General features: G+C 27.4%; 3 protein-coding genes across 3 annotated transcripts; 1 reads left to right on the forward strand and 2 right to left on the reverse strand.

The window, feature by feature from the left end:
• Nucleotides 1-953: 953 nt before the first annotated feature.
• Nucleotides 954-4,715, reverse strand: Bm10457 (Uncharacterized protein; the record flags this gene model as incomplete). The annotated part of the gene is made up of 13 exons (XM_043081440.1): nt 954-1,109; nt 1,360-1,431; nt 1,519-1,629; nt 1,800-1,917; nt 2,120-2,241; nt 2,479-2,611; nt 2,797-2,964; nt 3,119-3,313; nt 3,459-3,601; nt 3,734-3,846; nt 4,064-4,199; nt 4,301-4,464; nt 4,688-4,715. 13 exons carry the CDS (start codon nt 4,713-4,715, stop codon nt 954-956), a joined length of 1,659 nt encoding a protein of 552 aa, XP_042937374.1.
• A 1,009-nt stretch (nt 4,716-5,724) lies between these two features.
• Bm12250 (TPR Domain containing protein) lies at nt 5,725-17,245 on the reverse strand (the record flags this gene model as incomplete). The annotated part of the gene is made up of 30 exons (XM_043081441.1): nt 5,725-5,850; nt 6,221-6,364; nt 6,717-6,841; nt 7,060-7,147; nt 7,377-7,610; nt 8,025-8,129; nt 8,285-8,353; nt 8,543-8,635; nt 8,823-8,909; nt 9,148-9,230; nt 9,565-9,637; nt 9,970-10,131; nt 10,424-10,570; nt 11,022-11,153; nt 11,730-11,837; nt 12,067-12,210; nt 12,572-12,692; nt 12,783-12,932; nt 13,095-13,234; nt 13,711-13,850; nt 14,007-14,119; nt 14,264-14,364; nt 14,575-14,718; nt 14,787-14,871; nt 15,228-15,337; nt 15,440-15,556; nt 15,772-15,883; nt 16,267-16,415; nt 16,589-16,699; nt 17,126-17,245. The coding sequence occupies 30 exons, from the start codon at nt 17,243-17,245 to the stop codon at nt 5,725-5,727; spliced, it is 3,633 nt and encodes a 1,210-aa protein (XP_042937375.1).
• A 1,817-nt stretch (nt 17,246-19,062) lies between these two features.
• Bm10456 (uncharacterized protein) lies at nt 19,063-22,082 on the forward strand (the record flags this gene model as incomplete). The annotated part of the gene is made up of 7 exons (XM_001896110.1): nt 19,063-19,167; nt 19,725-19,949; nt 20,344-20,424; nt 20,531-20,785; nt 21,016-21,303; nt 21,603-21,809; nt 22,047-22,082. 7 exons carry the CDS (start codon nt 19,063-19,065, stop codon nt 22,080-22,082), a joined length of 1,197 nt encoding a protein of 398 aa, XP_001896145.1.
• Between the last annotated feature and the right edge of the window lie 56 nt (nt 22,083-22,138).

The raw sequence follows: 22,138 nt of genomic DNA on the forward strand, positions 1-22,138 counted from the left end.
TTAAAGAGTTTAAATAATTGTTATCACTACTATCACATAGAAATTAAAACTAGAATTGAATGTAAGACTAAATCTCGAATAAATTGTAATCAGTTCTTCACAGCTTGATAAACATTCCAATATATATTCATTTTAATTTTTTAGCATTTTCATGATTAATCTTTACCATTAAAAAAAATAATAATAATAATGATAATATAGTAAAAGTAAGGATTAAAACTATTTACAGAAAGGTTGTAAATATTGTCCAAAATGAATTTTCTTTTTTTTTTTTTTTTTGTTAATATGATAAGCAGAATTAAATTGTCAAGTGAATACTACGTATTAGATCAACATTTTTTTTTAAACGATATTTCATGAATATACTTTTTTAACTTAATAATCAAATTTATTTTGTTTTTTAAAGTTTACAATTTTTGTCTTCATTTTATGCAAAAGTACTTTTCATCCATTTTTTTCTCATTTCATATGTCCAATTATCTAATTATGATAATCATGTAATTAATATTAAAGTTAGTGGGGTAACAATTTTATTGTAATGTCTTTATAAATTATTATAAGACAGATAAAAAAATCCTTCCAATGAGGGCGAATTAAATTCATTGAGATGATTGGATGAGTATTTAAACTGATGAGTACAAAATGATTTTAATTAGGGCTAATTTGTCACTTCTATTGTGAAAATCCTTTATATCAAAAAAAAAAAAAGAATTCATTTTTACAAATAATTAACTGAGATCATCACCAGAAATTTCACGAACAATTAACTAAGTAATCTTATAACTGTAATTTTTGTCGAAATAACATTGCTTCTTGCATAAGTCAGAATCACTTATCTGATATGTAAATTACCACTGTTCCTCACAAAGATAGAATAATAAAAAGAGAAGAAAGGGAATTAGTTGATGGAAGATACGAACCGGAAATTTACAAAAAGCTTTCAAGAAATAATATCATGCATAAAATGCAATAACTGGTATTTGACCGCCTTGAACACCCGTCCCATTTTTACTGTCAGCTGAGGGAGTGAAATAAAAATTCACAGTGCTATTTTCGTTTTCATCACTTTTCTGCTCCTTTTCAATGATAACTGTAACTTCAGTCATACCCTAAAATTTTAAATCGAAAAATTGAAAACATATCAGAAATGCAAAGGAATAAAAAAGTTTCTTACCGTTAGTAGTAATTGTTAAAATACAGATTTAAAACTCCGAAAAATCATTTAATCAGGATTGATAAATTATTTAAATCTTAATTTAACTTTTACATTATTATTAATTTTTAATGCTTTTATTGTAGTCAAAATAGAAATCCATAAGTACATGAGCCAAGTTTATTATGACAAGAAAAAAAACCCACTTCTTGGCCGAAAAAGCTCAAATCTCTGCCTTCCATTATAACTGATGCTGTATGTCTCACTTCCGGTTCAACCTGTAAAGAAAAAAAAAAAAGAAAATTATAAAATAGAAAATCAGATTTAATTGTTGTTCAGTTAAAAAAAAAAAAAGCTAACGTTACCTGAACAGGATGATTAAAATATAACAAAATTGGTTCTGAACTACCCGTTGAGGAAAGAATTGTCTTCTGACTTTCCAATACTTCATCACCTCTTTTTAATTCCATCTTAACCTGAAATTTAAACAAAATAACACTTTAAAAAAAATAAAATAATCTCCTCTAAAATGACGAATAAAATTCCAGAATTTATGTCAGTTTTTGATATTCTGGAATCTTGCAACAATATCTATGAGAAGGAAATAAAATCAAAAATGACTTTTTTTTTTAAAAGAAAAAAAAACCTCATATTGTGAGTTTTTTTTACTACTACCATATAAACCATAACCAGCAATATATATACGCTGATCAACTAGAAATTGAATACTATCACATCGTCCTCGATAACGCCATTGATTTGTTCTATAAATGATTTACAGATACAAATTTTGAAATATTCTATGAAATGCAAATTTTTTTTTTTTTTTTGTATTAATATTATTTCATATTACGAAAAAAAAAATTTGTAAAATAAATCTTCATATTTTCATATCAAATAAAATTCCAAAGAGAAAAATAAGCAAGTTTTGGTACCATATAAAAAGTATTTATAAAATATACAAACCCTTCCAAAGCTGTCTGAAATCGAAAACATGAAAGCAATGTTAAGCCATTGCGTTTATTTATTAAAAATGGTAATTGAGGCTTTTCTTCCGCAGCAAAATGTAAAAATATATCATTGATTTCCTAAAATAATTTAAATGATTTTTCTTTATCTTCGATATATAATTTCAATATATACATATTTATTTTATTAACTGATTCACTTATTTATACAAATTTATATTTATATATTATATCACTGGAAATAATAATAACTTTCCTGTTCTTCTATACAAATTTATATTTATATATTATATCACTGGAAATAATAATAACTTTCCTGTTCTTCTTTCAACAGGAAAAAAAACAGAAGTTATATACCTGACAAGTAAGCAAACCCATTTTAGCCGGACCATTAGCAAATTCATAAATCGTCATTGCAGGGAAGCGAATGTGATATAAAGCATTGCCTAGTACATTTCGCACATTTACCCGTGAAATAGGTAAATTCCGTCTGCAAAAAAAAAAAAAAAAAAAAAAAGGGAATAGAAGAAAGAAATCTGAATGAAATTCACAATAATCCTAAAAGGATAAATTCAAGATCCAATTAAAATATCGATGAAATTCTGCAATTTTAGAATTTTTAACCTTTTTTAATTGCAAGACGAAGAAAATTTTTTAAAAAAAAGTATAAATTACCTTCCACATTCAGCTTCTGCCCATTTTAAAGCTGCATCATAAACCAATTTTTCTTCGGTAAGAAGAGTATCACGAGATAAAATTTCCTCAAATAATGTAAAATCGATATCACAAAAGGCATCCGACATTAGAACTCTTTCAGCATCCACTTCCACCAATTTCCAGCATCTTAAAGATTGTAATAATTATGTTTGATCGATTATTGGAATTCAAATAAAGAAAAAAAAAATCAAAAAATGAGCATGCTTAGAGTTTTTTAAATACGTTATTTTGAAAGGATTACCTTCAAAATTTTTGATCAAATGTTATTGCAAGTACTTACCTATCCATTAATTCCTGTTCATCTTGGAAAAGTTGGCTCTGAGAAAGTAATAAACAAACATTTTCAGCTTTTAAATTAAAAGTAAGAAAATCAATGACTGCTTGTACCAGATGGGTTATCATATATTTTTTTGCTGCATAAAGTGTACAGAGCGCATTTGAGGAATCCAGTTCAATACTATCACAATAAAGATATCTGAAGAAATTTGATTTAAAAAAAAAACAATGATTAATTACATTACAATTAATTACAACTAGCTATATGTTATAGATTTTAAAAAATTTTAAAGTCGACATTGTAATTAATGCTAAGAAAGTATCAAATACAAGTAATAACAAACTTAAGTAAAATTTTAAATGCAACTGGTTCTACATCTGGTAACTTAATTTCATTATGCTTTTCGAATCCACCATTGAACATAGCATTAAATGGTGCTGATGCTATTGCCAAAACATATGAATGCGCAGGAATTCGCTCTGTATTCTAAAAATTGAACTTAAAATACTCATTAAATTTAAAAAAAAAAAAAAAAAACAAGAAATTAGAATTATAAAAAAGATACAAAATGAACAGAAAAAAAAAGTATTTTGATTATTTCCAAATGATAATACCAACTTCATCGATACCAACAATAAAATGAACATCAGCAAGCCATTCATTAAGATACATTGAAGCATTCCGTTCTCTTAATGTTGGTTTAAATCCATTTCCATCAGAATTTCGTTTTACTGTAAATTTCAAGTAATTCATAAAATTTTTATTGCTAAAATAGTAAGACAAAAATAATTCAATCCAACAAATTATTCTAATTTAATCAAAATTAATGAAATAAAGTAGAGGAAGAGGAAAAAAAACACCTTTGAATCGTTTGTATTTTAAAATTTTGAAACAATACTTAAAATTTGAGTGAAATAAAATTGAAATAGAATTTGAAATAATACCAACCAATTTTTTTTCGTGGAGCACGTGATAATGTGCCACCAACTGGTATGGTAATACTTACACTATTATAATTTTCTTTAACCATTGAAACGAATTGTGGTAGCTGAGATTGTGAAAGTTCCAAATTGTCCGCAAAATTCTTTAAATTACTTATTCGAAAATATCAATTAATTATTAAAACTTTTCTGATGAAAAAATAAATAAAGGAATAAAAAGAAAAAGAAAAAAAGAGAAATTAACCTGTTGATTATAACATTCACCACTGTGAAATGTTATACACTTGATAGATGTTACGAATTGCTGATTACTATTATCACTAGTGTTAGTTTCAAAATTTACGCACTGAAGATTTGATATATCGTCAGCAGATGATACATCTTGTATTCCATCTCCTTGTTGAAAACCTCAAAATATAAAAATTAATTTTTCGAATAATAAATGAATAAAGCAAAGGTCTGTGGTTACTATTTATCCTTCAATTCAATATTACTTAGCTATTTGATACTAACCATATATTTTAAAAGATTATTCTCACTACTGCAAATAAACGGAGCGTTAATTATTCCCTTCCTCAATTAATTTAGATATTATTTTGGAAAATAAAAGAAAAGAAGAAATAATAATTACCTGATCCACTTTGCACTGTATCCGACATTACCGCATATTAGTTTATTTCACTAAATCGACCCTTAAACATAAAGCTGTGAAATAATTCAACAGAAAAAAACTACATATCTTAAGTTATAAAAGAAGCACTTCAATAGCTAATTATCAAATTCTACTCAAATCAAACTTCAAATTATTTAAACATCTATAACCATACTATGCTATAGTTCGATAATTTTTTTATCTTAAGGGTTTTTAAATAGTTATAAAATCGACCTACATCTTACAGAAAATGTTAGTGCATATCATGATAATACGTTATTATATTAAAAAATAATATAACCAAGTAGCATTCAATTATTACTAAAAATTTTTAATTATGATATCTCGGAGAATACATATATATACATATATATTCTGAAAATTCAAATTATTATTTCATACAAACGACAAAATAAAAATCACAACCAATATAAAAAACCCAGAATACAACAAAGGCAAATTAATACACGCATAATGAGCATAATGATATGAAAGTACCATAAATATCAACCAACTAGAAAAGAAAAAAATTTTTTCACAAACTTAATACTTGCTTATTAGTTAATAAAATGAGTGAAATAACTAACATAGTAACTGTTTAAATTGATTGATAAATCATCAATAAACTGCAATAAAAACAAAAACATAAATAGGATATGACAATTAATTACATAAAATAAATAATGGAACAAAATAACTAATGAAAAGAAGATATGATGAATGGATAACAACAATAAAAGAAAAAATAAATATTGAGAGAATGTAATAATTAGAAAATAATGATTACTGATCATAAACAAAATAAGTTACAATTTAACAATAGAATAATTGATCCAGTTAAATTTATAAAATTGCCGTTATCGATTATCATTACCATGTAAGAGGTTATATATCACATTTTGCATTGTGATAAATAAATTATGCAAAGAAATTAGAACAATCAAAAATTTACATTACTATTTTACAAATTATAAATATATAGAATGAATTTTAAAAGATTTCAAAGAAAATGATAACTATGATTGTACAGATGAATTTTTAGCAAAACAATAAATTGTACGGATTCGTTCCTTTGCCGGTTGAAAATTGGATTGCATTGATAATGTTGAATAATAGAACATTAATGCATGCTGATACTTTTCCTGCAATTTAGTTGAAAAATTTTTTGAAATTCTGAAACATCATCTCCGTATTAATACTTCTTTTTTTTATAACTTTCACTTCCCTGATATAACTTTTACTCTCATTTTATACTAATAATTTTTAATCTAACTTTAAAATTCTTTTAAACTAAAAAAAAAAAAATTATGTGATGAGAGAAAGGATATTCATTGCTCTTCAAAACTACTAACTCTAACAAATATAATTCAAATACGAATAATAATAATGTCATAAAAAATAAAACTAAGCAATAACTAAGGATGAAAAACATAATTCACCACTATTAACAGAAAAACATATTTAAATTTATAACTAAACAACTAATATATAAAAAAAAAAATTATAATTTACCAATGAAGCATAAATGTTAGCAAGAGTAAAGTGTATAGCAACAAGTTTGGGTGAAATTTTTAGTGCAAAGCCACCAGCAATTAAAGCACTATGCAAAAGTCCTGCTTGTTGATATATATTAGCCATACTGACTAAAGCTACATCCTGAAAAAAAGGAAAAAAAAATGATCTACAATCTATAGATAAAAAAGAAAAACCTTTTTTTTTTTTTCTTTTCTTTTGTCTATAATTGCTTATTCATTGCAATTGATTTTTGGAATTATAAATATAGATAATTTTTGGAATTATAAATAAGATAATTAGAATTTAGATAATTTTTGAACTACTCCAATATTTTATTTATTTATATTTGCCTAAATTATTACTTTTGAATGCTAACTTTCACTTTGTTCATTGATTAAAAAGCCTATAGATTTTAAATTATTTCATATCATGTATAATAAAATATAAAAATATGAAGTAATTTTTAATCTGTATAAATAAAAAAAAAAACTACTCTCATATTCGGCGGTGCTGAATTCAATGACTGTCTAAGACAGTTAAGCGCATTCACAGCATCACCTTTTACACGCCAATATAAAGCTGAAGCAGTTGATAATGACCAATGTACACCATCTTTGTCTAGAAATAAAAATATCTGTAATATGTGATATTATCTTATGTTATTTCTTTCCAATTAAAATTACTTTCTATAATTTAAATCAATATTTTTTTTAACAATTTACTGAAAATATCATAATGTTGTATAACACAAATTATAGACATTACTAATAGAATAACATGATTGCTTAATTTTATAATTTATTTTAAAAGATAAGAAGGAAAGAAAAAAAATTTACTATGTGCAAATGATAATGCCATTGCATCTTTCAGCCTTTTAGCAACCACCTCAACTCGGTCTTTTTCTTTCCCCAATTTTAAAAATGCCTTAAAATTATTAAATCACAAGAAAAATTCATAAAGCAAATGATAATAGCAATATTATCAAATTTTGAGAAAAAAAAAACACGAATATGAATGGTAACATGACTATATTTGACATGTTGTAATTAGAGATGAATTTACAAGATATACATAGTTAATTAACATTTCATTATCAAAAATTTTGTCTTAAATATATTCTTCACTTTTTTCCTGATAGAAATTTAAAACATACATCTGTTAGTCCTTTTTCAGGCTTGTAATGAATAAATTGATGGCGAAGATGATAAGCTGGTAAATGATCAAGAGTGAGAAGCGGTGAAGATGATTGCAATTCCGGACAAACCGGTTCGAAATCCTCGCTTAAATCAACTGATGCTTGAAAATCAATGAATTCACTCAGATTTACACCTTTGGCTGTGACGGATAGCCAAGTTAGTGTGTTCTGCTCACGAACAACCGCTAAACTCTGAAAGTCAATAATATTCCATTTTCATAGAAGTATTTTAGATCTAAATTTTCGAATAAAAGTGACGAAAAAGAAAGCAAAAACAAACTTAGGTAAAGTTAGCATTGTAAATTAAGAAACAATAACAGCAGTTACCAATGCAATTTTAAATTTTGCTTTCAAAGATAAACCGAAACTCTTACTAAAATCCAAGATAGTTAATATGATTAGCAACATACAACTATTTATTTTCTCAATTCATATGCCTCAATCTTACTATCAAGTTGGCAATTTATTTTCAAGTTAACCTTACTGGCATCACTAAAATTATAAAATAATAGAGAAGAATGAAACGCTTCATTTCATGTAACACTTGTTAATTTTGTCATAAATCATTAAATTTGAAGTGCTTCTCATAACATTTAAATTACTAACCATTTTAGTGTTTGCACAAAAATTACTGTTTGGTGTACGTTTTGATGGCAATGGCATATGAGGGAAGCCACTCGTAATTTGATGTTTAAACGGCAGCGGTAATTGCTGTAATTATATGTTATAAAACCATATAATATTTGTTGGGAATAAATCATTATGACTTTATTTTTCTAAATTTTTAAAAATTTTTAGGTAACAAAAAAAAAATCGAATTGTTCATCCAATTTAATAAAAAGTTAACAAAATAGAAATTTTCATACTGATGGAAGTGGTATATCAAAAGCAATCATTTTTCGTCGTTCGGGAACACGTGCTAAAGTCAATCGACCCTTAAAAAACAAACTTCAAATTACGGAAAGGAAAAAGTAATAAAAATAATAAATAATAAGGGAATAAAAATAAAAAAGCGACAATTAAAAAAAGGAATAGGGAATTTAAAAAAGAATTTAACGGACTTTTGGTAGAGATAAATGTAAAATTATACAAGTACTCATTTACTGCATATAAAAACAGTTTACCTGTGGTATAATTATTTTGTCAACAGGTACATCTATCACCCAAGAATTACTCATTTCATTTTCCTTTTGTACATCATTTTCCGTAAATAGGATCTAAATTTCTCTTTTATTTCGTTTTATTTCTCCTTTTTCTCCTTTTCAAATTCTTTTATCACAAATTCTTTGAACCAGATTATATGTTTTGTTAATTTAGGTAAAAAAAGTGACAGAAATTCGTGTATAGCATAAGAAATATAAATTTGTTCTGCAAAAACTTCAATAAATTAAAATTTGAGTAAACCTCGCTTTGAAAAAAATTTTTTGTTGAAGGAGCAGTCATTTTTTGGATTTTTCGTAAGCTTTCTTCAGCTCCATAATCCAATGGAATCTGAAATATTCTTACTCAGAAATGCAATTCCATTTTTGGTTGAATATGTAAAAAGCAGAACATTCTACAATAAATTACAAACCAACAAAAAATGATAACAAAAGGTCAGTATTCAAAGTAAGGCAAACATAAGTTTGATATTAATTTTAATTCGGAGAGAGAAAAATTTGAGTTAATAATTCCTTATATTAATGTGTTCCTGATGAACATAAGTCTTATGAGGATGAAGAAACAGTACTTCATCAGAAACAGTCATATTTTTCTTCTGTTCAACAATCCTTGTTTGTTTGATCAATTGCTCCTGTACCTCTTTTTTAGTTTCTGTAAGAGAAAAAAAGCAAAAATAAGAAAATTGGAAAAAAAAATTTTTGTTTTGAGTTCAAAATGCACAAAAACCGTTTGTAAAATTAAATTATTTAACTTCAATATCATTTTTTTTCTACCTTTTCTAATTGTATTCTTTTAGCTATTTATTTTTTCTTTGCTAATTTAACCTAATAATTACCAGATCTATAAAATAACTTCTAAACATTCTATCATCCAATATTGGCCTCATTAAAAAGAAGTAACTGTTTGTTTAATGAGAAATCTCTTCAAATCTATTAGTTTAGCAGATTGAATTTGAAACAATAATAATATAGCAATACTGATATACCTTCACCATTTGCACTGCGTGGATTTAACAATAAAACAAAAGGTGCAAACGAAAAAGCACGCTTGCAAGAATCCTGAAATGAATTTTTAATAAATACCATTAAATTAAAGAAATCTCAAATCCAGATCTACACTTGTCGTTACTTTAGTTACTTATCAGTTGCATAGTAAAGTATAGCTTAAAAAAATCATCAAGCTATTTCATTTGATTTAAGTTTATTACTGCTCAAGTAAAAGAATTAAATCAAAGGAAATATTTCAATATTACTATTTTTAAATACATCTCACTCACATTAGTTTTAATATTTTAACTGCATAACACGTGAAGTTCACTTAGGGTATAAATCAAAGAAAATTTAGAAGACTAAGAATTAAGAAGAAAAAAGCAATATCACTAACTAATCACCTCTTTGTTTCTTTTATCTATGTCACAAGTTATTCCAATAAATGCACCTTCCTTGGACATTGTGAAACATCGATCGCTACGAGTACCAAGGCAATAAACATTTGGTTCCGCTTCAGAACAACAGCGCAAATGTAATCGTTCAGCAATTAATTTTTCTTCATTCTAAAAAGATACCATTCCTTTTTTGAATGCATTTATTTTATTTAATTTTACAGTTTTTAATTTAAAAAAATTTTCATAATTTTTAATCAGAAATTAAAAATTAGTCGACCACATATTTTATCTACAAAATTAATATTCAACTTTTTTTTCTATCTTTTAATTTTGTACGAAAAAAAAACCAAATAATTTCAAAAAATATCATGAAATGTCAAAGAAAAATTAGACTTTAATTAAGATACACTGCACAATAAAAAAAAAAGAAAATAAGGAAAGAAGTAATCATATTTCCTACTTTACTTAAACATTTCAGTGCATGAAGTACGGCAACAGCTGGTTCAAATAACGGATCCAGAATAACTGCAGCACGAATATGTGCCAATGCGATAATATGGTTCTTTTGAAGAATTTTTACAATTCCAATCAAAAAATGTGTTATGGGCTAAAAATTTTCTGCAATCAAATTAAAAAAAAAAAAAAAAAAAAAAGAAAGAAACCAACTTTCATGCTAATTTATAAAAACAATTTAATAGGAATTAAAATAAATGATAAAGAAATATTTAGCTTATATCACCAATTTCTTATACTGACCATTATTTCTTGCACGAATTTGCTACTGCACTAAATAAAAAAAAAGAAAAGAAAAGCGTGGAGTGAAGTTACAAGGTAGCCGTAATTGTAAAATAAGCCTAAACTTTTTCATTGTTTAGATTTAGAAATTAATATTGCCACTTTTGATTCCTTAAGTTATTTGAATTCAGCTTAAAATCAATGTATCTGATTAACATTAAAAGTATTTGCAATTGTAAAATTATTTTTTTTTTATACTAAAAATAGAATTTCAATTATAGGTAGAATGTTAAAATGGAAAATTATAAAAAAAGAGAACAAACCTCATTCGGATCAACATGAATAGCATTGTTCAATAGTACAGCAGCATCATTTAGATGATAATTATAATTGGAGCCAGAACGGATAACAATCTGTGCTAATTGCACCAATGCAATATCAGCGTATCGTTCTGACTAAATATAGTAAACGACAATGATAGGAAAGAAATAGAACATATTTTAGATCTGTTAATTTCATATAACAATTTAATTTTAGTCATAAAATTTAAATTCAAGTAATTAAAAGATAAGGGAAAAACACGATACAAAAGATAGTTACATACCTTTTGTATGAGAAATGATATAAAGAAGAATGAATAATAGGATAAGATGAACGGTACAATATAACAAAATGAGTACTACCAAATAACATTGAAATTTATAAGCAATTTAAAAAAAAAAAAAAAAAAAAAAAACAGAAGCAGAAAATTAAAATAAAGATTACAGAAAGATTGCGATGGAAAAAATCGAAGTGAAATACACTATAAAATAACTTACGAAACTCATTTATACTTGTGGAGCAAAAAATAAAAGAAAAAACAAATATAAAAATAAAATTATATTTGTAGAGTAAAAAAAAAATAGGAAAAAAAGAAAAATCTAACAAAAATATCATTCTTATTTAGCCTATCCTTAATTCTAGAAATCTGACAGAACAACATATGCAAGTCACATATGATTGCATGATGTTCAAGAAAAAGAAATTTTAACCTGCATCTGTAATGCTGCACGAAGACATGTGATTGCTTCACCCGGCGCACCAACAATCCGCCAATACAAAGCCGCTAAGTTGTAAACTAACCACTGTGGTCCAATTTCCTATAATTTAATTAGATTAAAATAAGAAAAAATAGAAGTATAAATAAAAAAAAAAGTCTAATAAGAACATAAATGTCATTTTTTTGAAATATGATAATATTTACCAAAATTAGTAACAAGATAAATTATTTAGTCCAAACTCAGCTAAATTCAGATTAAGCCAATTCTGTTCATGAAAATAAATAAATTTTCTGAGTAAAAAGAAAAAAAAAAAAGAAAAAAAACTAACATATCTCATAAGAGTACCGATACGTTGAGCAATATCCGCTTCAGTAATCTTATCATCCATAATTTTCAAAAATACCGCCTGAAGCTTATCTTCCGCAAGTTGTAACGAGGGACCGCGTGCTGCAGCTGCTTGAATACCAGGTAGCTGAAAAATCTTCTGCTAACACGATTGGTAGCATGATTTATTTATAAATTCCCGATTAGCTACGAATAGTTTAATTTTTTTGAATTTTTTGAATGATGATTCGTACTACAACCCTACAAATGGATTCAAAAAGCTAATGTAACACCTTCCCTAAGACCGGCATTAGCTTTGGAAAAAGAAGGATACGGAAAACACAAATTATCTAAAAATAGCTTTCAGCATGCTAAAATACTTTGAATCATTTCAGGATATTCAAAACTGCTGTGCCACTGCTATTAATTATTGCTAGCATTGGAATGAATTCTCCTCTCTCTCTCTCTTCTTTCAGATGAAATTAAACACAGTAAAGATGTCAAGTTACCTTAAGTATAGCTGGTAGCGGTTCCTCAGATACGTAGCTGTCACAAATAGGTGGTTCCCACGGTAATGGATGTTCCTCATCATCATTCAGGCCAAGATATTTGCCAAGTAAATCGGATGACCTAATTTAAAAGCATAATAAAACATAATTGATAATTATCATTTAAAAAAAAGTAAAAAACTCAACATTACAATTAGTATGGAAAGATTACTTGAATCCTTTGTTGTCAGGACTTAAGAACAGTTGCGGAAGCCGCTCCGATGTTGGTAATGGGAAATGCCAATAACTGCTTTCACATAATGTTTTATTAGGCCAACTGCCGCCCAAATAGTTTTCCAGAAGTTTATTGGTTGATGGTAATCTGAAAGAATCTCAACTACTAATATCAGGAATGCATGAAATTATAATTTCTAAAAAATAAACGTAACCAAAATATCCAATATTTTATTAAGGTAAATATTATTCGAATAAAGTCTAGTCTTCATATAAAAAATCTAAATTTCAATTCTATAAACCAATTTACAGCTTTCGTGGATAAATTGGCTTCTCAACTGGCTCATCCATATTCATTTCTTTCATTAGCTTCAATTTCTCCAAAAATATTGTTAGTTCGTAAGAATCATTCAAATTTTCCACAACAACTCGCGCATTATATTTTGGTGCCTGCAATGTGTTTTCTATTAATGCAACTTTATCTGCCTTTGCAATATTTTGAAGTTTAATATTTATCAATTTATTTTACTTAATCTTAACTAACTATTAAAAAGAAAAAACGAATTATGAAACATGAAATTTTTCTAACAAACGATGCGAAAAAACAAAAGAATTCAGCAGAATGATTTAAATATTTCCTTAGCATTGCTTGACTGACTATATCTATCATAAAAACTTTCCTGGTTATTATAATAAAAAGATAAAAGAACATTCCAGTACTCTAAAATCAGTACCACGGTAAAATGGAAATGTGAAATGCACATTAACAATTCTCAGCAACATCGATCATAAAATATTGATCAGTGTACAGAATACCACAGAAATAAGTTTAAATTATGCTAAAAAATTTTTGCTCAAAAATTCATGGCAAATAATTTGAATTTTAAGCTATTATGCAAAAAATTTTTCTAATTTAAAAAACATACATTCTTTGCTGCATTTCGTTTAACACTTGCCACAAGTTTACGATGCTTTTCTTCACGAACAGCTCGATAATTACGCCAATCACTTACACTACAATGCATTACTAAACGACCTGATACCAATACCGAACGGCAATTGGAATCTAGAATCATTGTACTTATTAATGTATGTTAGTATAGTTTGAAATAAAGAAATATATAAACTTATTTAGTAACCCACGAATCTAATTCCAATACAATTATTAAATATAGAAATTTAAATTTTACGAAGTGCTGTTGTATATATTAGAAAGACTTACAAGGCAGACTACCATATGTGAAATAATCATGAATTAAAGCAGCTTGTACTTTTTCTTCAAGGCCTACAACATTTTCTTTTGCGCTTTCTTTCAGCTTCTTTATTGCTTCATGTCTTAAAAACAAAATAAATAAATAATTTAAGAAAAAACTCTATTTTTAGATTAATTAATACTAATCATTAAACTGAAAATGAATAATCAACAATACTCTGCAAGAAAAAATATTGGAATTAGTTATAAAGCAAACATTCTCATACTTGTCATTATATAAATTCTTCTCTCTAATTGTATGAAGCAAATTTCTGTGCTGTTCTTCCATTGCACTGATTAATTTTTGATCGCATTTCAGTGCTGCTGCCTAAAAAATCAGGTGATATTTTTAAATAAATGGATTAAAATTATGAGCCCAATTCATTAATTCTTATAGATATCATAGAACGAACAGATATCAATATTGACAAGGTCCATTCCACTTTATCTTGACCACTGCAATTTAAATTCTTAATTATATTGATTTAAATCGATTTAGACAGAACAAAAATATCATAAGGAATATCATAAAACAAACCTTAACTTGGGCATTTTTCATTGATGGATCAATTGAAAAAGCAATATTGTACTGGTCAATTGCTTCCGATCGGTTTTGTACTAATGCATATGCATCAGCAAGGGCCATATGTATTACAGCATCATTGATTTTCAATAATGCTAACTAAAAAAATTGTAAATAACGATAAAGTTTATTTGGGACTGTATTTTTCATTTGACAGAAAGACAAGCCTGATAAAGAATAATCGCATCTGAGGGATAACCAGCACGATGCACCAAATTCCCAAAATCAAACTGAGTACGAGCTTGCATTTTTCTGCAGAATGTAAAAATTAAAAAAAAAAAAAAAAAACACTATCAAAGGGTTTTAAAATTAGCTGGAAAGCAAAAAATTTAGTAGCAAATAATGAAAAAAAAATTGTTTTTTCAGCTATTCATCCATTTTCTCCATTTTTTAAGGATTTTATTCCCTTTCCCAAAAAAGAAAAAAAAGAAAGAAAAAAAAAAAATGCAGGACGTATAGCTACGATTCCTTGGCACATTTAAATATAATTAAACTGATACAGAATATTTCAATATCAATAATTTTCAGCAAAAGATAGTGTCAGAATTTTTTTGCTCCTTTTCAAAAAAAAAAAAAGATAGAAAAAATGACTCGATTGTATAATTTACTTTGTTGTAAAGTGAAGAGCACGTCGAAAACATTCCATAGCTTTTGGAGCATCACCTTTAATTCTCCAATATAGAGCTGCTAGACGCAAAAACGAATCACTAGTTGGTTTCTAAAATTATTCTCTGTTGTTTATTCGTGAAATATTTTAAAAAAGCTAAAAAAAAGTCCTCTATTTTTCATGACAACAAAATGTTAAAAAGTTAAAAATGACCATTTCTAATGCTTTTGCAACATGGCTACCAAATTCAACGGTTGAATAAGTTGGAGGAAGTAACTTTTGAAATGCTGCTTCAGGAATGATTTTCAGTTTGTCACGCTGTTGCACAGACTGAAAAGGAATGTAAAAAAACCAAGGAAAGGTTTCAAGTAACAATTGATATATTTTTTTTTTTATATTCTGATAAAAAATTGATTCTTTATTCTGATTTTTTTCCTTAATTCTATTGGTTACCAACAGAAGCAATAAGGAAAACTAAGTGTAGAAAATATATTTTAATATAAAAACAGTTTTTTTTTTTTTTTGCTGTAATATTAATATCATACCGGGAAATGTTCGAAAGCATACATACTGAATTGTAAATCATACGTACAATGTGGTTCAACTCTTGGTTTTTGCTTATCATCACCAAATTCAACACTGGCTAAGATCTCCAAGCTGAAAATTTCATGCTGCAAGAAATTAAACGAAATCAAAATTTATGTAGAAACAAGCTTCAAACAACTTAATTTATGTTAATTGAACTAACATTAAGATTCACCATGCTCATTTACCCATATCAACATTAGTTAGCACTAGGAAGTATAAAGAATAAATTATAATAGCTTAAGACCATTCCTCATCAAATTCCTCTTTGAAAAGCAAGTTTGAACTTGCTTTTGCATAAGATCAAGCAAATATGCATTACCATAATAAATCATAATAAAGTTAACATAATATCTTATGTTTATTCAGCTTAACAAAAGAAAGGATGCAAATATAAATCAGAAAAAAAAAAAAAAAGAAAACATGAAATTATCAAAAAGTTTTGAAATACTTACTCCTCAACCAATTTCCCAAGAGAGTATGCTAATAAGAAAGCATCTTTGCTAGTAGACATAAGCCCACCCATTATACAATCTTTATCAGTTTTACGAATTTTCGTTTCTAACTCTGGATCATCGGCATTTTCGTGTACATGAATGTTCTCCTGCAAATAGTATTTCTTTTTAAACACGTAATAGTATCACTAATTAAACTTGAAACAATAATTTATGAAAAATATTACTAACCAAAATTTAAGATACTATCAAATATTTTGGTATTTTATCCATTTTACAGATAGTGTTTTCGTTTCAAACAGTAATAGAGCATAAACAAAACCTCATGTTTTTGAATAAAACTCCGCATATGTGCAATAGTATCCAATTTTCGCCCTTGGTCCAAAAATTGTACCAACGAATGTGGCTGTACCATATGAAATGGTGAATCAGGCTGAAAAGGAAAATTCTTAAACTAATAACTAATAAAAATTAATGAGTGAATTTCAATATGATTAACACGATTTCAGCATTTTTCACTCTAAAATTTCAAGAATAATTTCTTGCTTGAAGTATTTGGAAGTGAAAAAAAAATCGATATGAAAAAGAAACTGTACAAAAAATGAAATGATAAATACTTATACACATAAGATTTTATTTAAAAAACAAAAAAAAAAAAACAAAAACAAAAACAAAAAAACAGAAAACCATAATAATTCATCGGCCATTCAAAACTTTTACTAAAAGGCTTTCAGAAGTATCAAATGTAATTACTTCAACAAAAATGTTCGTGGCCAAGTTTCCACAATTTTTTCCTTTTTCAATATTTCAAATTGTATTATTTAACAGTTACTTTAGTACTTTAGCAAGCATAACTAACAACAGATTTTATTGTAAGTCCATCATCGGTAACCATCCAATGAGTAAAGCATAATCCATCATATAAAAACAGTGGTAGTATAAAGAGAAGGCAAGTCTCGGCAAATATTCCCAATATCATTTTACTTATTACTTCGTTAATGTCTGAAAAAATTTTAAGCAATTTAAATAAGACCGGAATTTTTCCAAATTACATCATTTTAAATACATATATCGTTTGATTGCATATTTCATGCCATTCAAATATAATATATACAAAAGGAAAAATTTTTAATAATTTAACATAAAGTCCGAAATTTTTACAACAAAAGAAACCATGAAATTATATCTTTGCATTCGTCATTTTAAAATTTTGAAATTCTCACTTAAAATCCATTTATTTTACTTTAATTATATGCTTGTATACTATATCATAATAATAAAACCACGGAATGAAATGCATTGATAAAATTTTGATCATTATTTGTTAACAGAATAGAATACTATTCTTTTCACATACTAAATATAACTTATAATATTTGTTATTAACAATGAAATAACAAATTACATAAAGTAGATATGAAATATTAATTAAAAAATGAAAAGTAAGTATGCCAACAAAATAGAAAATACAAATAAAAACGAAGGATAGAAAACCAGAAATAAAAACATAAAAAAAAAAAAAAAAAATTAAAAAAAAATTCAAACACAGAATAAGCAAAAAAAATATTGACAAGAGGAATAGAAGAAAGAAAAAGTATAAATAAAAATTGAGGACTGAGGACTAATGAGGGTAAAATACAAATAGAGAGGGAGAGAGAGAGAAAGAGACAGAGGGAATAACAAATGGAAAAAACTGAAATAAAAAAGTGGAAATAGAAAAATTTTAAGTAAAAAAAAAAACTGAAAATGGGCAAACTGAAGTAGAAAAACGGAAATAAAGAAGTAAGAAGCATAAATAGAGGATAAGAAAAATAGAAGCAAAATGACAGAGGCAGAAAAGCAAAAGCAGAAAAAATAGAAAAAATAGAAAAATAGAAAACATAAATACAAAATTGGAAACAAAAACAACAAGTAGAAAAAAAAGAAAAAGGAAAACAAAAAATGAAATTAAACAAAAGTTTAAAAAATGAAAAAATGCACGTCTCTCGTACTCAACACGTACGTACGCGACGGCCACTTACAGCGGGGTATTTTGTGACTCAGACCACGGGATTAGAAATGCCAAACTGTTATTATTTGGTTAAAATGTTTTGATTGTATTCTGTAAATATTATTATAACTTTTCTCAATATTTCTAGGTAAAAGAAAATTAATTTAATAATTCTAAAATTTTTTAAAATTGTAAAATGCACTGAAATGATACGTATCGTATTAAAAAACTTTATTAATTTTTTCATATGACAAATATAGAAATCGTTAGTACCGTTATTACGTAGAAGTGATAGCATTATATTATATTATACTGATTAATGTTATTATTTGAAAGTGGTTAATACGTGGACGTTGTGTCGTTACTTGATTAGTTGCATTTTTCTTGAAAACTACGCAACGTTAATGCGTCGCATCATGTGATTACGTGTTCACGTGATGAGTTGCATATAGTACTGTTAAGTGAAATTGAGTGGTACTATATATGGCGTACCATCCATTCCGACATGAGAGATTCGTCATGTGATAAAACAATTATTTCCTTGTAAGGAAGGTATAAATAGTAAGGAACATAAAAATCAATTTTTGGAAAGCAGTGAGTAAATATAAATAAATAAGTAGAAGCTTTATTCAGCTTGATTTTTAAATAATTTAAATCAAAGCTAAGAAATTAATAATTTAGGAATAATAAAGTAAATATAAGACCTAATTATTTGGATTGTGAAGTTTTTCGGTATTTCTGGTTTGCACTTTTTCTGTCAATTCAATTCCAGGTAAATTCGAACTTGTATAGGTAAAATAGCAACAATGTATGGACATCAGTCGATTCCACGATCGGTAAGTGCCGGACAGTTGAACGCGATGATGTCACATCCTGGAATGGTGATTACTTCGCAACAAATGATAAATACGGTTTGCTTTATTTATTGTTTTACGGTTACTTCTTGTTATATTTCATTTATTAATTAGCGAGCAGCTGCTATCCTCCTGCAATTACTATCTCTTTTTTAAATATTTTTTCTTATCTATAAGTAAGGAAGTAAACCAGTATGATTTTATATTTTTGAATTGAATTTTTAGTAATTTTAAACTTGGAGAAAATATTCAACATTTCTAAGCTTGCTTCTATCAATTTTTTTTTTAGACTGCTCATTTTTCTCTTTTGCTTTTATTTTTTGAAATTTCGAAGAGATTTAGCAAAAAAGATAAGAAATGGTCGTGACGTATAATGCTAATAAGAGGGTTATTATGGCATATTTTAGCAGTTTCGGGACTTTTCGGATGATGATATTGACTGATTGTTCACATGTAGGTGATGTTAATGATTTGCGTGTGTAGTTTGATACCACAAATTAATTATTTAGTTTAGATCACATATGGCTAACTACTTTAAATCAAAGCTCATCCTATTTTTTACTTTTCAATTACAGTAAGAAATGGAGTGAAATTTTCATTTTTTTAAATTTCAGCCTCAAGGTGTAATGGTTTCTCAGGCCGGCTATCCGCAAGGTATGATCAACACCGCTCAACCACCACAGATGATGCCATCACAGACTCATATAAGTCAACAAATGATAAATACACATATGGGTGTTGTACAAGGCCTAAATCAACAAGGACACATGAACGTACAACACCAGCAAATGCAACAGATGCAGCAAGTTCAGATGGCACCACAACAAGCATATATTCAGGTGAAATTCATATTTAATTAACGCTTTTTTAAAACCTTTTCGACATTATACTGGAAGCCGCAAATTAAAAGTGACCATATAACATGAAATGAATCATTTAATCAATGAATAATTCTTCGATTCCAAACAAATTCTTATGTAAGAATTTATTATATTTCGATCAGTTTTGTCTGGTGTTCTTTATTTTAAGTTGCGGACAAATGATTGGGGCTCTTCGTTGTTGGCAACATAATATTCCAATTCATTTCTTTTTTATTTATTACATAGTAGCTTTTGTTCTCCTGCATAGCTACAAAGTTGCGACAGTTTCTTCTTGTCCTCGTGAAAAATTTTCTTAATTTTTTAATTTTTTGCGATCTTTTTTTCATAAAAATTTATTTTCAAAAATTTTAAGCAACAAGGTATGTCGCATCCAAATTTCGTGAATGGACAAGCGCGGAGTCCAGCTGTTGGACCTGGTCCACAGGGGATTTCAGTAGGTTTTTTTTTTAGATTCAAATTTTAGGAAAAGTATTATGTAGAAAAAACGTTTTTAAAATCCTTATACTTCAGACGTTATTAGATACTTTTCGTTTTTACAGCAACAAGGAACACCAGGTAGACCATCTTCAACTAGTGGACCGCCATCAAATAACCCCCAAACACCCCTGAATGTTATGTCAACCTTAAATCCATCATCACAACAAGTTTCTACACCTGCAACTCCTCAACAAGCTCCGTCATCCGTACAGTCTACTACTACCCAGGATAACATATCAACACCTACCATAGTACCACCAGATCCGGTATCATTAGCCAGGAACCTATTACTGCGAGACCTTCGGTATTCGCTACAAGTAAGTCAACAGTATTACAACTAAATTTCACAAAATAATTTTTATTTGTCCAATCTGGGGATTTTTTTGAAATATTTGTGCTAAATTTGGCTTAAAAACTTGTCTCTTAATCTTTCCTTTAATTGTTTAATCGGATCATTCTTACCCAGTTTTCTATCTTATTTTCTACAAAAACTGCATTTTTCACTCCGTGTTTTAGTTCCTTGAATTTGATTTTAAATCTTTCAAAGGAATGGAGCAAAACAGCTGCTGAAGTGGTACGGCCTTCGACTTTACGGCAGGATGGATCCAGCAGTGCGATGCATAATCCAATGTCTGTGAATCCGCAGTCAGTGAATCCGCAGTCAGTGAATCCGCAGTCCGTGAATCCGCTCTCAGCAAATCCAAGTTCAGTAAAATCATTAGATGAGCCAAAGTCGGTCGAAAATTTGGAAAAAAAGATTTTAAGTCCAAGCGAAGCATATATCAATGCATTTGATTATTTCCTTGGAACATGTGATCAAATTGAAAATGATATTGTAAGTTTTATTAGTAATTTACGAATTCATTGCTTAATGGTTTGCACTGACCATAGATAAGACAGATGATTAAAATTCCAAGATAGAAAATATAAAGAAGGAGTAAGGACGAAAATTTAAAAGAAATGGAGGAGAACGGGAATAATTCATGATATAATTTTAATATTCTTAACAAAACCATACAGCTTTGTTGTGACTTCTTTTCTAATTACCCCTAAATAAAGTGGTGTTATTCTGTACCACACCTAGAAATTACAATTATGTTAAAATTAATTTATCTTGTTGCTTAATCCTCACAGATGGTTGTGCAAGAAGCTCAGAAGCAGAGCGTTAAATTTGATAAAATGTTTGCTGGTGAACTGAAAATAGTCGGTGAAATGGCGAATGTGAATTATTCGCAGTATGCCCAAGGTTACGTGGAATCAACGGCAAGGGTTCGGAATGCGATTACTCGTACTTTGAAGAATCTCAATGCCACAATGGAACGAATGAATGCTGCAAAAATTGTTGGTTTTTATGTTTAGTAATTTAGAAATTCATCTATATTATTTTGTTCGTAGGTTAATGTTTGTACACGAAATTCAATGGTTTATATTTGTTATTTCAAAATCATATTTTATTAACTGGGACTTCGAGCTCAAATCACTGGCTTATCAAATTAGCTACAAAAGATTAGGAGTTTTTGTTTCAATGTTTCAATTTAAATATACATAAAGCAAGCTGAAGTTTGTTCTGTTTTGCAGGTTCAAAAAGATATTGAAGAGAAGATGGCGATGTGAATTTTTTTCGAATATAAAGAAACTTGTATTAAAACATATGTGTTTTGTATTTTGTA

Source organism: Brugia malayi (assembly GCF_000002995.4).
Source record: "Brugia malayi strain FR3 genome assembly, contig: Bm_v4_Chr4_scaffold_001, whole genome shotgun sequence".
NCBI classification, from domain to species: Eukaryota; Metazoa; Nematoda; class Chromadorea; order Rhabditida; family Onchocercidae; genus Brugia; species Brugia malayi.